The 12,891-nt window shown below is 48.2% G+C and overlaps 3 protein-coding genes across 6 annotated transcripts in view; 1 reads left to right on the forward strand and 2 right to left on the reverse strand.

Annotated features, from left to right (window-relative positions):
* The first annotated feature begins 669 nt into the window (after window positions 1-669).
* On the forward strand, window positions 670-4,856 carry fam78bb (family with sequence similarity 78 member Bb). The gene is made up of 2 exons (XM_003973984.2): window positions 670-1,711; window positions 2,482-4,856. Exons 1-2 carry the CDS (start codon window positions 1,335-1,337, stop codon window positions 3,002-3,004), a joined length of 900 nt encoding a protein of 299 aa, XP_003974033.2. The 5' UTR covers window positions 670-1,334; the 3' UTR covers window positions 3,005-4,856.
* Window positions 4,857-5,052: 196 nt separating this feature from the next.
* slc35a3a (solute carrier family 35 member A3a) lies at window positions 5,053-9,423 on the reverse strand. Of its 4 annotated transcripts, none has more exons than XM_029828278.1 (9): window positions 9,321-9,423; window positions 9,000-9,163; window positions 8,630-8,821; window positions 8,093-8,247; window positions 7,842-7,964; window positions 7,028-7,196; window positions 6,629-6,747; window positions 6,356-6,489; window positions 5,053-6,280 (listed from the first exon to the last, which is right to left on the reverse strand). In XM_029828278.1, exons 3-9 carry the CDS (start codon window positions 8,817-8,819, stop codon window positions 6,190-6,192), a joined length of 981 nt encoding a protein of 326 aa, XP_029684138.1. In that variant the 5' UTR covers window positions 8,820-8,821; window positions 9,000-9,163; window positions 9,321-9,423; the 3' UTR covers window positions 5,053-6,189. The 4 variants fall into 4 exon arrangements, with proteins under 4 accessions (XP_029684138.1, XP_029684139.1, XP_011612942.1 ...); XM_029828279.1 differs by having other exon boundaries at window positions 8,630-8,824; XM_011614640.2 differs by having other exon boundaries at window positions 8,630-8,824; window positions 9,000-9,122; window positions 9,204-9,369.
* Window positions 9,424-9,675: 252 nt separating this feature from the next.
* The window catches only part of notch2 (notch receptor 2), a 29,951-nt gene continuing 26,735 nt past the window's right edge, over window positions 9,676-12,891 (reverse strand). The window contains exon 35 of the mRNA XM_011614639.2: window positions 9,676-12,768. Within this exon, the coding sequence (XP_011612941.2) occupies window positions 11,335-12,768 (1,434 nt within the window). The 3' untranslated portion in view covers window positions 9,676-11,334. The remainder of the gene's footprint in view (window positions 12,769-12,891) is intronic.

Raw genomic sequence — 12,891 nt, forward strand, 5'->3', positions numbered from 1 at the left:
ACTGCTGTGTTGAGAGTGGATCCCACCTTCCTGGTGCAACACAAAGGGGAAAAATCAAGTTGGACGTAGTAAACAGGTGCACCCATAAAGGCGAAATCACTACTTCACAGGTTGGCTTTCTAAAAAGATAATGGGGAGGGGCTTGATCCCTTGCTGCAGCCTCTCACCAGGGGGCGACACAGATGCTTTCCTCCGTCTGACAACATGAACACATGGCGTGCGGTTAACACTAGGCGCCTTGTTGCTAAGCACCACCGCTTATTTTAGAGTTTGCTGACATTTTGAGAGGCTTCAAATAATGATAAATGCATTATATACCCATTGAAGATGGATTGATAAGTATATTTCTTTACATTGACTCATTTTTTTATTATCTTTAATAGGTTTGATGGGGTGAAATGGTGGTGGGAAATTTTGTAGATGCTGTAGATCTTTGGAGATGCTAATTTCCCTGGTGGACACCCCCTAAAGGGATCAATAAAGTACTCTTGAATCTTGAATCTTGAATTAGAAGAGCTCGACCATCCGGGAGGAGACCCCTGCCTTGTCTGAACTGCGTTTGTGTGATCAGAACTCATAATTCCAACATGGACGAGAGGGTCGTAAAGGTGTCGGGGTGCAGTCGCGCGCGCTCCCCCGCCTCTGATTGGTCCGTCGCGCGTGTTCAGCACCGCGCAGCTGAACAGCGACACACGCGCAGCAGTCAGGCTGCGGAGCCTCATCCGCCGCACGACACCATCAGACTGTTAATCTGATCTTAATCTGAATGTTCCATCAACCAACAGACGGATCCTGACAGGCGGTTCCTTTGGATGCTGGTGGAGAACAATCGGTCCGTGTGGGGGTTCGGTTTCCCCGCCGCATCACGGACGCTAGATCTCACAGCTGCTTGGTTCTACCGTCGACCGGCATGACGGACCGCACCGCCGACGCTCGGGTAACAGGCAGCGGCTGCAGCAGCATCATCTGCACGGAATCGCATCAGCAACGCTCGCCATCCGACCACCGGATCGCCGCGCAGGAGCCCCGGTCCCCGGCGGTCCCTGGACGCTTCTTGTGACATGACAGCTCGGGGAAGGAAGAAGAGGATCAAAGGTTAGGGGCAGGGGCTCGTGCAGGATCATGAGGGCACAGTCAGAGTGGAGAAGACACAATCGCACTCTTCTGAAAAACTGATGCTCTATTTTATTGTTTCATGTGAGTTAGAACAGCTGACGTGCCCAACCCAGTTTGAATTGAACCGGGACCCATCCGGTCCGCACTGACGCCTTATTGTGACTCTGATTTGGGCCTGCGCCGCGGTAGCACCCGCCTATGCCTTATAGTGTCATCTGATGCACGGCCTCGTAGTGTTGGTTCTGGTCGAGTACCGGTCAGCCGCGCTGCTCCCCCGGAACGTCAGGTTGTCGTGGCTGCTCCTATCAATCACCTTCACCTGCACGACCATGGGCTGCATCCAGAGCATCGCCTGCAACAAATCGCGCGTCAAAAGGGAGAACATCGTGGTGTACGACCTCTCTGCCACCATAGACCACTGCCCGACCCTCATCGAGGAGAATTCGCCCATCGTGCTTCGATACAAGACCCCGTATTTTAAAGCCTCGGCCCGTGTTGTCATGCCTCCTATTCCGCGCAACGAGACGTGGGTGGTGGGCTGGATCCAGGCGTGCACGCAGATGGAGTTCTACAACACCTATGGGGACGTCGGCATGTGAGTTCACACCTTTGACACCTGTCGGCTACCTCCGTGACGTCACGCACGAAGATCGGCGTGGAAGTGCTCGCGCTCGCGCCATTTGTGCGCGCAGCAGGTTAACCGCGCTCGTCAGCCTCCCCCAGTTCAAACACCCACCAACAGATTCTGTTCCTGTGACTTCGGCACCTAAATAGACAAGCTGCTATTAAAGGAGCTGCACAACAGAGGATTCTCTTCTCAAACACACACACACACACACACACACACACACACACACACACACACACACACACACACACACACACACACAGAGCATATGTGAGGGGGTGTCTAATCCGGTTGGTTTGTAGGGAGTGGGTGTTTGTGGTGGTGGGATTAAGCTGCTTTGTACTCACATTTGTCATGAAAGCACAACAAGTCATTGGACGGGGAGTCACCAGATGACAATAATCTGCAGGACTACGCAAAGGGACGAGGTTAATCCACTGATTCTGGCTCCGGGATTTTAAAGTTTGCTTCTGGGATGATCTTGTCACTTCTGCTTCTTTCCCATTGTCAGGAAGAAATCTAGTAATATTTTTAATCTTCCTGTTGAGACAGGTATTTAATTATTGTAATACGTAATTCCACCACTAGATGCTGCCAGATGTCACTCAACGGAGTTTATAGTGAAATGAACAAAGTGCGTGTTGCTCACCTCTTTGTGTGCATGCGAGGTCTGAATTCTTCCGGCTATGTCAGAATTACCCATCATCCTCCCTGCTCACACTCCTCTCGCCTCTCAGGTCGAGCTGGGAGCTGCCACAGCTGAGGGAGGGTCTGGTGAGGGCCATCAGCGACTCGGACGGCGTGAGCTACCCCTGGTACGGAAACACCACCGAGACTGTCACCGTTGTGGGTCCAACCTCCAAACCGTCCCGCTTCGTCGTCAGCATGAATGACAACTTTTACCCCAGCGTCACCTGGGCTGTGCCGGTCAGCGAATCGAACACGCCTCTACTGACAAACATCAAAAGGGACCAGAGCTTCACCACCTGGCTGGTGGCGCTCAACACCACCTCCAAGGAGAAGATTCTGCTCCACACCATCAAGTGGAGGATGAGAGTGGACATCGTGGTCGACCCAACGCTGCCTCTGGGTTCCAGGGCCAGGCTGGTGGGACGGATGCATCAGGACCAGCCACGGGTGCTGACCCGCATGGAACCTATCCCTGCTAACGCCATGGGGAGGCCCAACGCCAACGATGCCCAGGTCCTGATGTGGAGGCCAAGGAGAGGGCCTCCGCTGGTGGTCATACCCCCCAAGTAGAGAATGGGGGCATCAGACGAGCATTTATCACACCATATCATCAGAAGAGGATTTTATGGGTAACCAGGACAATCAGCTGGACAGACAAAAGATCAATACGCAGACTTTCAGTGGCACAATGAGCGTTGTTTTTTTTTTTTTTTGTCATCACATGTTGAGGGGACCCTTGCCTTAATTCCCTTAAGCTGCCTTTGACGATCAGGAAGTATGTTGGCCTCCTTCTGGTGCTGTTGGGTTTGATACGAATCATTTCAGCCCGGCTGACGCTGACTCCTCCCTCGGTGTCGGGACGTAACTATAGCTACTGTAGCTACTCAGGCCCAGAAAGACCCCAAATCCAGAGCCTGTTTCAAGGGTCCTCTTGGCCTTAAACCCGGCCTGTGCTGTTGAGTAACGTGTTGTGTTTGTGGCGTACGGGTCTGAGGAGGACCGCCGCGGTGGGGAATAGCAGCGGAGTTCTGTGTGTCTGTACGTATGCGTTTTTGTGTTTTCTAAGGTTGTTACACCAGACTGCCTCTCACATTCACACACGCCAGAGGCCTCATTCACGCTTCTGCCAAACCGAGGTCGACCGATAAACAGAGCGATTGTTAAAACGTCCTTAGAGCTCTGCCTTTTTGTTCTTTTTAAAAAGCACCACCACCAACATGGTTTAGCTGACGTGCCCACGAGCAGCAGGATTGGACTGAAGGTGCAGAGGGACCCAGCGTCCACGACGCTCTCATATCCGATCAGCGTTGTGAGGACGGGCGTCTGCGGCTGACATTTGCTTGGGAATGTTGTCAAATGTGATAAAATGGTTCACCTGAATTATGCACTGTATATAAAAGAGAAAACATCTACCTCCAAGAGAATTTAGGCAGGAATATTTGATTCTAATTATCTGCCGGTGACATTTCTGCCTCCAGGATACGACTGAGGTCAGTTACTGTGCTGGAAATATCATGAGTCAGCATAAATGCTAAAAGTCTGCTTAAATTGATCATCGCTCTCATGTTTGCTGTTTCTCATATTACCTCCATGATGTTTCACTGACAGAGGCAGAAATCTCAGGGACAGAACTCTTCTTTTGATAATTGGGGTGAACTGTTTTGTTAAAGACGAGTGCGGCGTTTACTCGGACCCGTGTGCCGTTCAGATCTTTCATGCTTTTATTTTGTAGTTTTCAGCGATTCACGACTGAAGACTCGGAGCCAACGAAACTTGTGCGAAGAACTGAGCTGGTTCGTGTCAGCGATTGAATCATGATAATATTGTGCTGCTCCTGACCCCTGGTGCAAACCCTATGAGCCTTCACACACACACACACACACACACACACACACACACACACACACACACACACACACACACACACACACACACACACAATGTTTGTACTTCTATCATTGTGAGGACCCTTAATCTATAACCAGTTCTTAAAACCACATCTTGAAATGGAGGTGAAATTTATTTTCTGGTTCTCCCAATGTAGAATGTACTAGAACACACACACACACACACACACACACACACACAGTTTTGTAGCTGCAACACAGGAGCCACTGATGGGTCAAACAGCAGCAGAGCGCTGATGGTGGGACTCAGGTGAAACCTCCTGAGCTGCTGTTCAACCCTGGAGAATTGAACCTCCATCAGGCCCAGATTTGTATCAGAGGACCGAAACAAGGAACTAGCTAATTCTCTCCTGATGCGCTCCTTTGTTCAGGTGTATCAGGGGCCTCAAGTGTCTTTCAGAATAACAGACGTGCCTGAGGGCTCCAGCTCTGCGTGTGGTGACTGGACAAGAGGGGGGAGGACTATACTGTGCTCCAGTTTTAAGCTTTTTGTTCGAGACGTGCGGGTAACGGTGTTTTACAGTGTTGTGACAGGAAGGAACTTTGGTGTAATGCAGTCGTTTCTCTCGGACTGTCCAGCTTTTGCATGCAGCGTTTTTCAAGTCATTAAAACAAAGAGAAAAACCATAAACCGTTGTGCTGATATTTGCATTTTCAGTATGTTCAGCGGTGATCAGCGAAGCCAAGCGAATAATTCAAAACCACCAAAAGTTATGGTCGATTTTTTTTTCTTTATAAAAGATTCACATGTAGGCAATTAAAATGACAAAGTTATGGATTATACCCGCTTCATCCCTGGAAGAAGTATTTCTAGAACAAAAAAAATAATCACAGACCGGATTTTCAGGAGTTCAGCTGGTCCCACAAATCAACACAACAGAGACAGAAGCAAGCAAGCTAATGAATAAATTAATCAATGAATCCAATTATTTAATCATCATTTCAACGGTGTTATTATTTACACCCAAAATTAACTTTTAAAAAAATTCAAAATGTACAAAATAACCCTAACCACACGGTCAGACTGACCTGTACGACCTTGTTGCCACACAGCCTGAAAAAGGGATTCTGAAATAGCGCATTCAGTTCCTCCTGAAGCAAATGTATTCACACACCCGGGCTAATGTTGAGTGTGAAGCTCCAGCAGAAGCAGACGCCTCAGTGTCACAGTTCCGTTGCGATTTGCTGCCTGGCAACAGCGGCGGCTTCCAAAAAAAGCCGAACGCAACCCAAAGCAATAACAGTAATTAAGTGAGCGATTCAGGTTAACGGTCGACTGTCTCGGGAGGATCCGAGATGAAGACTCTCTCTCTTTTTTTTTTTTTTTACATACCCGAGTTTGTGCACAGATCTCGCCTCCGCTCCCTCTTTAGTTGAGAGTTTCCTGCTCAGCTTTAAAGGGAAGGTGGCAGAAATGTTCATTAATGGAGATAAATGGCTTGAAAACGAGCTTTCAGCGCTCAAAGAATGAGAAAATACTGCAGCTGTGACACAAACAAACTCACATTCCACCGTAATGAATCTGTGTTGACGTAATAATGGCAACATTTGCAGTCGGACAGGCCCTTAAAAACACAGTCAAGTGTTCCAGCGGTGCAGCGGCCAGGATCTCTGGTGGCGTTACAACTCTTCATCAGAGGCACTTCTGGTGTGTGACACCTTCGCGGCACTGTGCTTGCTTCAACTTTGGCCCTTTGTTGGGCCCTCATCCTCGTGATTTCCCACACTTTCCCAGAGCAACATATAACAGAAGACCTTTCCCCTTATTTTCCGTCCTTGTCCCTCCTCCCCTCCGTTCCACCGCGACCTCCCTCTGCTGCCGCAGCAGTGGTGTCGGTTGTCGCAGTCCTACGCCCTGCTGGGGTTAGAGGGAGTCTTGCCTTCGTAGCCGTACAGGAAAGTGGCCACGATGACTAAAACGGCCCCCAGGAAGAACACACTGTGGACGATAGGCGAGAACAGTGAGAATAACAAATGGAGACTAGATGGGCAGAGGAGGGACGGCTTCTTGTACCTAGTGGGGTCAAAGTCCTGGAGCCAGAAGTACGATATCAGGGTTGACAGAATGATGGACAGCGACGTCGCAAAGCCTTTGAGGATGTTGTCGGCATACTTGATGACCGCCGCTATGACCAGACCCCCCAGCGCCTGGAGAAACAACAAACACACAGACGCAGATGGACAAAGGCACCGCCTGTGTTGGGTCCTCAAAATAGTCCGCGATACTCTGAGGCTTGAAAATAAAGCTGGGAAACGCGTCAGCGGCTGGCAGCAGGGTGAACGTTACCTGCAGAACCACCACGGTCCAGGTGATTGTGTTGTAGCCCTGGAACATCCCCGACTCCCTTACTCGTTCTCCATCGTAGGCCATCATCCCAAAAACCCCAAAGACCAGCCCAAACATGCCTGGAAACAGAGGAACACACTAGATAGACACAGATGGTGGGGCTAGTGCAAGGAGCTAACAGTCCATCACATTATTACTGCAATAAATAAGTAAACGTGTTCTACACTCTTATTGCATCAACATTTAAGGCAGGAGCTGCCACAGTCGCCCACACAGGGGCGTTCATCCTGAGGGAAAGTGACCCTCAGTTCTTCCTCAGTCTGAGGAATTCATCTCAAAGGAAAGTTCGACCGCCTGCTCCTGACTGAGGCTGGATTGATTGAAGTGATCGATACTGACCCAGCTGGATGTTGCGCACCCAGACGCTCTGTTTGCTCTCCTTCAGGATCTTCTCAAAGTAAACCCCAGCAAAGCCGCTAGAGCAACACGCCACCAGAACGGCTGCCACGCCAACAAGTTGCGAGCCCGCAGAGACGGCCTCCTTCTCTGGGGCTGATTCACTGGGCCACTACGAAAGAGAGAATTCAACCTTTTTATTTAGCTCCAGTTTTCACATGTCATCATTTATGGTTGGAGGTGTTACCAGCAAGCACAGCTCCTATCACAACTAAACCAGTATGACTACAGAAATGCTGGTGATACTTATGTGGTGCGGCAGAAGGAAAGAGGTGGTTATAACGGTCGGTGACGTGCTCCTTTCAAAAAGAAACCGGAATTTTGGGATGTGTTATTGCTGAGTTTCATTCATTTGGAGGCAAAAAGAAAAAGGCCAGTAAGTGACCGGACTGTATTGTTTGAGGTTTTCAGAAAGCGCCTTGGCCAAACCACACACACCCCCTCAGGAAGCCCGTCCTTCTCATTTGTTTAAGGTGCGGGAGTTTGTTTTATTAAGCAGTATTTACATCCTCCTCCAAGAGTTCAGATGCTGATTTTGTTGCCATTTTCTTTGTTTTACAATGTGGAGGAGGAGGATGTGGCAATGCAGCAGTAACCACTGTTTACACTAAATATTCAAACAAAGAAAATAAACATAGCCTTCATAGTAAGAGCTACCCCAGTTGAGACTTAGTCTAAAATCTATGCCCTGTGAATGTTTTGTGGCATTTCAGGAGAGCTGAAAACGTGACACAAAGAGACAGGAACTGCACTGAACCTGCACGAGAGCCACTCCAGCCATGAGGATCAACAGCGAGATCCACTGGTAGATGCCCAGCCTGCGGCCAAGCATCGACACAGAGAAGAGGGCTGTGGTCAGAATCTTCAGCTGGTACGTCACCTGGTGGAGACACAGTGGGAAATATCCACGAGTGAGGTTGTGCCACTTGCTGAATGGCTCAGACGTCCTGACCGGCTACTGTCAGCTGAACCCAGTTTGATGTATTTGCTGATCATTCTCTGCTGTACCTGGTACGTGGCTGCGTCCAGGTTGGACAAGGCCAGATAGAGCAGGTTGTTCTGCAGGGTGTAGATCCCTGAGGGGATAGCCAGCTTCAGTGTTTCTATGGGTTTGTTGAGGATTTCCTGACGTAGGATGCTGTTAAGGGCTCGCATGCTGTAATCTGATGAATAAAAGAACATATATGCTCTATGTAAACAAAGTTAATTCTGCTTATTGCACATTGCATATCGCATGAGCCTCTATTTTTACAAATGTTTGATACTTTTTCTTTGCATGGGCTTCAGATTGGTACGACAGCCACAGTCAAACAGCTGCAAAACGATGAAACAGACTCAACACTGGAACTTTTATCTGCTTCATTTGTCTTGCGGTAATGGTGAAAGAGGCCACACCTGACCATAAAACCGCAAAAAACAAATGTTCTTTGACCGTGTTTCCTAACTGCTAAGTTTTATGAGCAATGCAGGAATAATGGCAGGTAGTCCAGCTAATTTCTGGCCTTCTGACATTAAAAAAAAAACTTTAATCAGTCAGGAACTCACTGTGCTCCTTGAAAACAAGCAGCACACAGGCGAGGATCTTCAGGAGCTCAGCCAACACCACAGCTGAGGAGGCGAGGTAGCGTGGACCTTCACCCTGCAGGGTCCGGGAGTATCTCATGGTGAGCACCAGGGAGGTGGTCTGGAGCACCAGCACGCCCAGGGACAGGTACTTCAGTCGATTAGAGGCCATGTCTGCTTTGGTAGGGAGAGAAGCTAGGAAGGTCACTAAATAACTGCAATGCACTTACAATTTGATGCATTAGAGTTCATCTGAATTGTAGTTTATTTTAATGTATTTCTTTGTTTTAATGCAAAACAGTGAGAACAAAAATCACAGCTTTAAAAAAAAAAAAAAAAAAAAAGAGCTAACCTTAACCTACGTAACCTTCCTGATGCAGTCCAACTTCTCTGCGACGGTTCTCGATTCTCAACGTTGAAACTTCGGCTCTTAACTGTTCTGCCAGGACAGACCAGGTACCGGAGCTCGACCCACCTGTCAAAACAGAAGCACTTCAAGTCCTGGCGTCCATTGACCTGAGGTGGAAATAAATCGAGTGCTGTTAAAAACGCATACTTCCTTCAGGCTGTCTACACAAACCGTCCAGTCATCCAACGTCATCACCTTTAAATACAACCGGAGGAAACAGACATTTAGACCGAGAAAATGTAAAGGGTGAAACTAATCTCATACATGTCGAATCCGGGACGACTTCCGTGTACTGATTTTCTTCCTCGACCTGCACCTCGACTCAATGCGAGGACCAGCGCCCCCTGTGGACCTGGCGACGAACTGCTACTCATCGTTTAAGTGGAAACGTTTGTAGGTACAACGTTTGAATTGATATCGCGGAGATGATACTAACATTGCGTTTTTGTTTTTTAAATTAAAACATATTAGGTAACTGTATTTTTTAAAACTAAATTTTTTTTGTCGGGTATTTTGTGGACAGTTATACACACCTGTGTATAAGCACAGATTTTCATGGTTGTTGCTACCGTGATGTTGAGCTTTCATGCAAAAGAATTAGAGAACCTTCTTCAACATGTTGACAGAACAGTATATTTGAATAATGCAGACATATAAATGCAAAAAATATACTTAGATTTTAATTTTATTTTAATAAGCAGATTTGTTTGATTTTTATTTTTCCAACAGACAACTTGTTGTCATCAGTTTTAGTTCTACCTTATACAAACATGTTGACAACTACTTCATATAACGTAATGTATGGTTATTTGGTTAAGTACAAAAAATATATATGCAAAAAATAAACACGAGAACTTGCATATAAACGGGAGCAGATGTATGATTATCAAATAAAATGCTGACACCTCACTGTACAGCATGTGTTGGGAAAAACTTCATTAAGTACAGATCAAGAGACATTAAGATCACAGTTTGTTCAGAGTCTAGGAGTAATGTGTGATGTGTAAAACTCAAAAATTTCAAAATGATGGCAACCATCCACAAGTCGGCAAAGTTCAAATATTTGGCATGAAAACTATTTTGGTCTTGGTGACACCATTGTTCTTCTGTAAAGTATTATAAATCAAAGATCGTGTTCACGAAGCAGTCCAATGAAACTATGACGTTAACATCAAGGAAGACAAAAAAAAAAGAAAAAAGCTTGCATCCGGGATAATGAATCATGGCAAGTAAAAAAGGTGTGCACATACACTGATTGTAAAAAAAGCAGACGGCAAAACCGGTTTAAGGAGTGGTGCTGAAGGACAAAAGCGGGCACCTCGGTAACATTCAAAAGAGAAATGAACTGAAACAGACATTTTGTCACATCCTAGCCAAGTAATAACGCGCTGTACTGTAAATCTATGTACATCAGAACACAACAACAAATGTATGTACTTGCATAAAGTTCATCAAGCTTCTGTAGGAATCCCTCAACACTATAGAGACATCATCTGTCGTGACAACCCATTATTCCGATTTGGTTTCCCAGTCAACAGTAACTAAGCTCAGGCACATGTGGCAACATGCAGCTTTTTAACATTCAGCGTTTGCAGTGTAAGAGCAATTTAGTAACAACTTGCATTAAAATGCATTTCTTTTTTAATCCGTGACTCTCTCTCCTCTTCACCATGCAACAAAATTCCCACTTTCAACCATCAAAATATGCATGACTGGTGGGGGGATACAAATAGGCATTTACAGACTCAAATATACTGAAGGGGTCAACTGAATGTGTCATTGTGTTAAAAAAACAAAACAAAAGTAAAATGATGAGTTTATAGTGGCAGGCTCATCATAAAAATGAGGATAGTGTGTAACAGAACAAGTATTGTCCTCCATAGAAGAAGATTAATGCAGAACATTCTCTGCCCCATCTCAGTGTCCATCAGAGCAGTCTGGTCGGTGACACTTTGGCGATCCGTCAAGCAACAGTTTGTGTTCGGGTGCCGACTGCTGAAAACAGTCGAATGACGAAAACAACGTTCCGTTGGGACTGAAGGTACCACACGGTAAACCCGTGACCGACGGCTGACTCCGTGGCTTTTGGTATTGAAACTCACTAATGATAGTCAGCAATGTTCTACAAACTATACATTTTCTTAAGTGCAACGACGAGAAAAACATAGAAGCGGACTGATTATAATGACAAAGAACAAAGACAACTAACAAGAGTTACTGTGTTGTTCGTCTACGCAGAACCTCACAGTCAGTCCGTGGCTGCGCTCCTCGGCGCCGCCTATGCAATCACCTGCATGTTCCCCAGCTGAGGCTGCTGGGAGCTCTGCTGAATCTGTTGGGACTGGGGCTGCAGCTGCACCTGCTCTGGAATGTGTGTGCGGTGTGAAGACGGCAGTGTGTGGTGAGGGTTCCCCAAAGGGGTGGGGCTGGTGGTGATGTCCGACCAGTCCGAGTTAGAGTGCGGCGAAGAGGACGACCAAGGGTCCGGGGAATCCGGAGAGGGGGTGAGATAGGGATGCTCGCTGGGTGGATGGGCAGAGTGGCCGGGGGTGGTGCCTTCTGAGCCAGTGGTGGTGTAGCTGTGCTGGGAAGGAGGTGTGGGATACTTATCCACGGGGCTCTGCATGGGTTGGTAGGAGGGCAGCTGGCGAGACTGCCCCTCCATCCCGGCGTGTCCGTGACCGATGGTGTGAGGGTGCTGTACGGTGTGGGGGAGCCCGTGTCCAATGCCCATCTGCTCGTTCATCTGGTACATCATGCTCTGGGCGCAGTGGAGGTGGCCCGGCCCCTGCTGGGAGTGGCTCTGGTTCTGGGACTGCGTCACCTGCACTTGTCCTGTCTGAGACTGCTTCAGCATGCCTTGGCCTCCTCCGGGGGCCATCATCTGGAATGTGACGATGGGCGGCAGCTGCTCTCTGCTCATGGTGACATTCATTGGTGTAAACATCGGACCCCGACTGTGACCCATGCCTGTGTGAGATCCCCCTATCTGGTGAGGTATGAGGCTGAACATGTGGTCACTGTAGGGGTGCTTGGTCGTGCCCACCCAGCCCTGCTGCTGACCCAGCATGTGGCTGACCGGCGGAAGCATAGGCCTGGTAGTTGGGCTGCTCAGCAGGGGAGGAGAGTTTGCTGTGGTGGAGACTGTGCCCGAGACGTCTCCTAGGAACGAGTGAGGAGATTCCAAAGAGTCCACAGGTGACATTGTGACAGAGCTCTCTGGTAGCGCTCCTGCTGTCTTTACACCATTCGCATTGACCCCGTTTGCAGCGGCTCCTCCACTTGCTCCTCCGGCCCCTGCACTAGCTCCAGGCCCCTCTACTCCAGTGGGCTTCTTTCTTCTTTTCGACTTCATGTCTTTCAGCTCTTTGGGTCCCCCACCAACACCCCCTACCTTTGTTACCCCACCACCTCGCCGGTTCTTCTTTCCCTGTGCCCCCGATCGCACGTTCATAAAGCCTGCGCCGTTGGCTCCACACATCATGGAGGGGTTTCCTGCTCCGCCCATCAGATTAGGCCCGTTGTGTGGACTGTGTACCACATTGTATTGGTCCAGCAAGCGCACTATGTCGTGGTGCATACGCTCTTGAGCCGTGTCACGAGGCAACCGATCCATGTGATCGGTGATGTCACGGTTGGAATAGTGGTCCAGGAGAACCTGAGCTGCCTCAAAGCTTCCTTCTCTGGCTGCTAGAAAGAGTGGCGTCTCCTCCTGAAGGAAACAAGTGATTGATATGTATCAGAACATCATAAAACGTGACCCATTTTGGCCAAATCCAGTTGTGGATAGGGACATATGGTAAGTATCGTAATATAAAAGTCTCTTTGCAGTATT

This window comes from Takifugu rubripes, chromosome 20, assembly GCF_901000725.2.
Source record: "Takifugu rubripes chromosome 20, fTakRub1.2, whole genome shotgun sequence".
Lineage (NCBI taxonomy): Eukaryota > Metazoa > Chordata > Actinopteri > Tetraodontiformes > Tetraodontidae > Takifugu > Takifugu rubripes.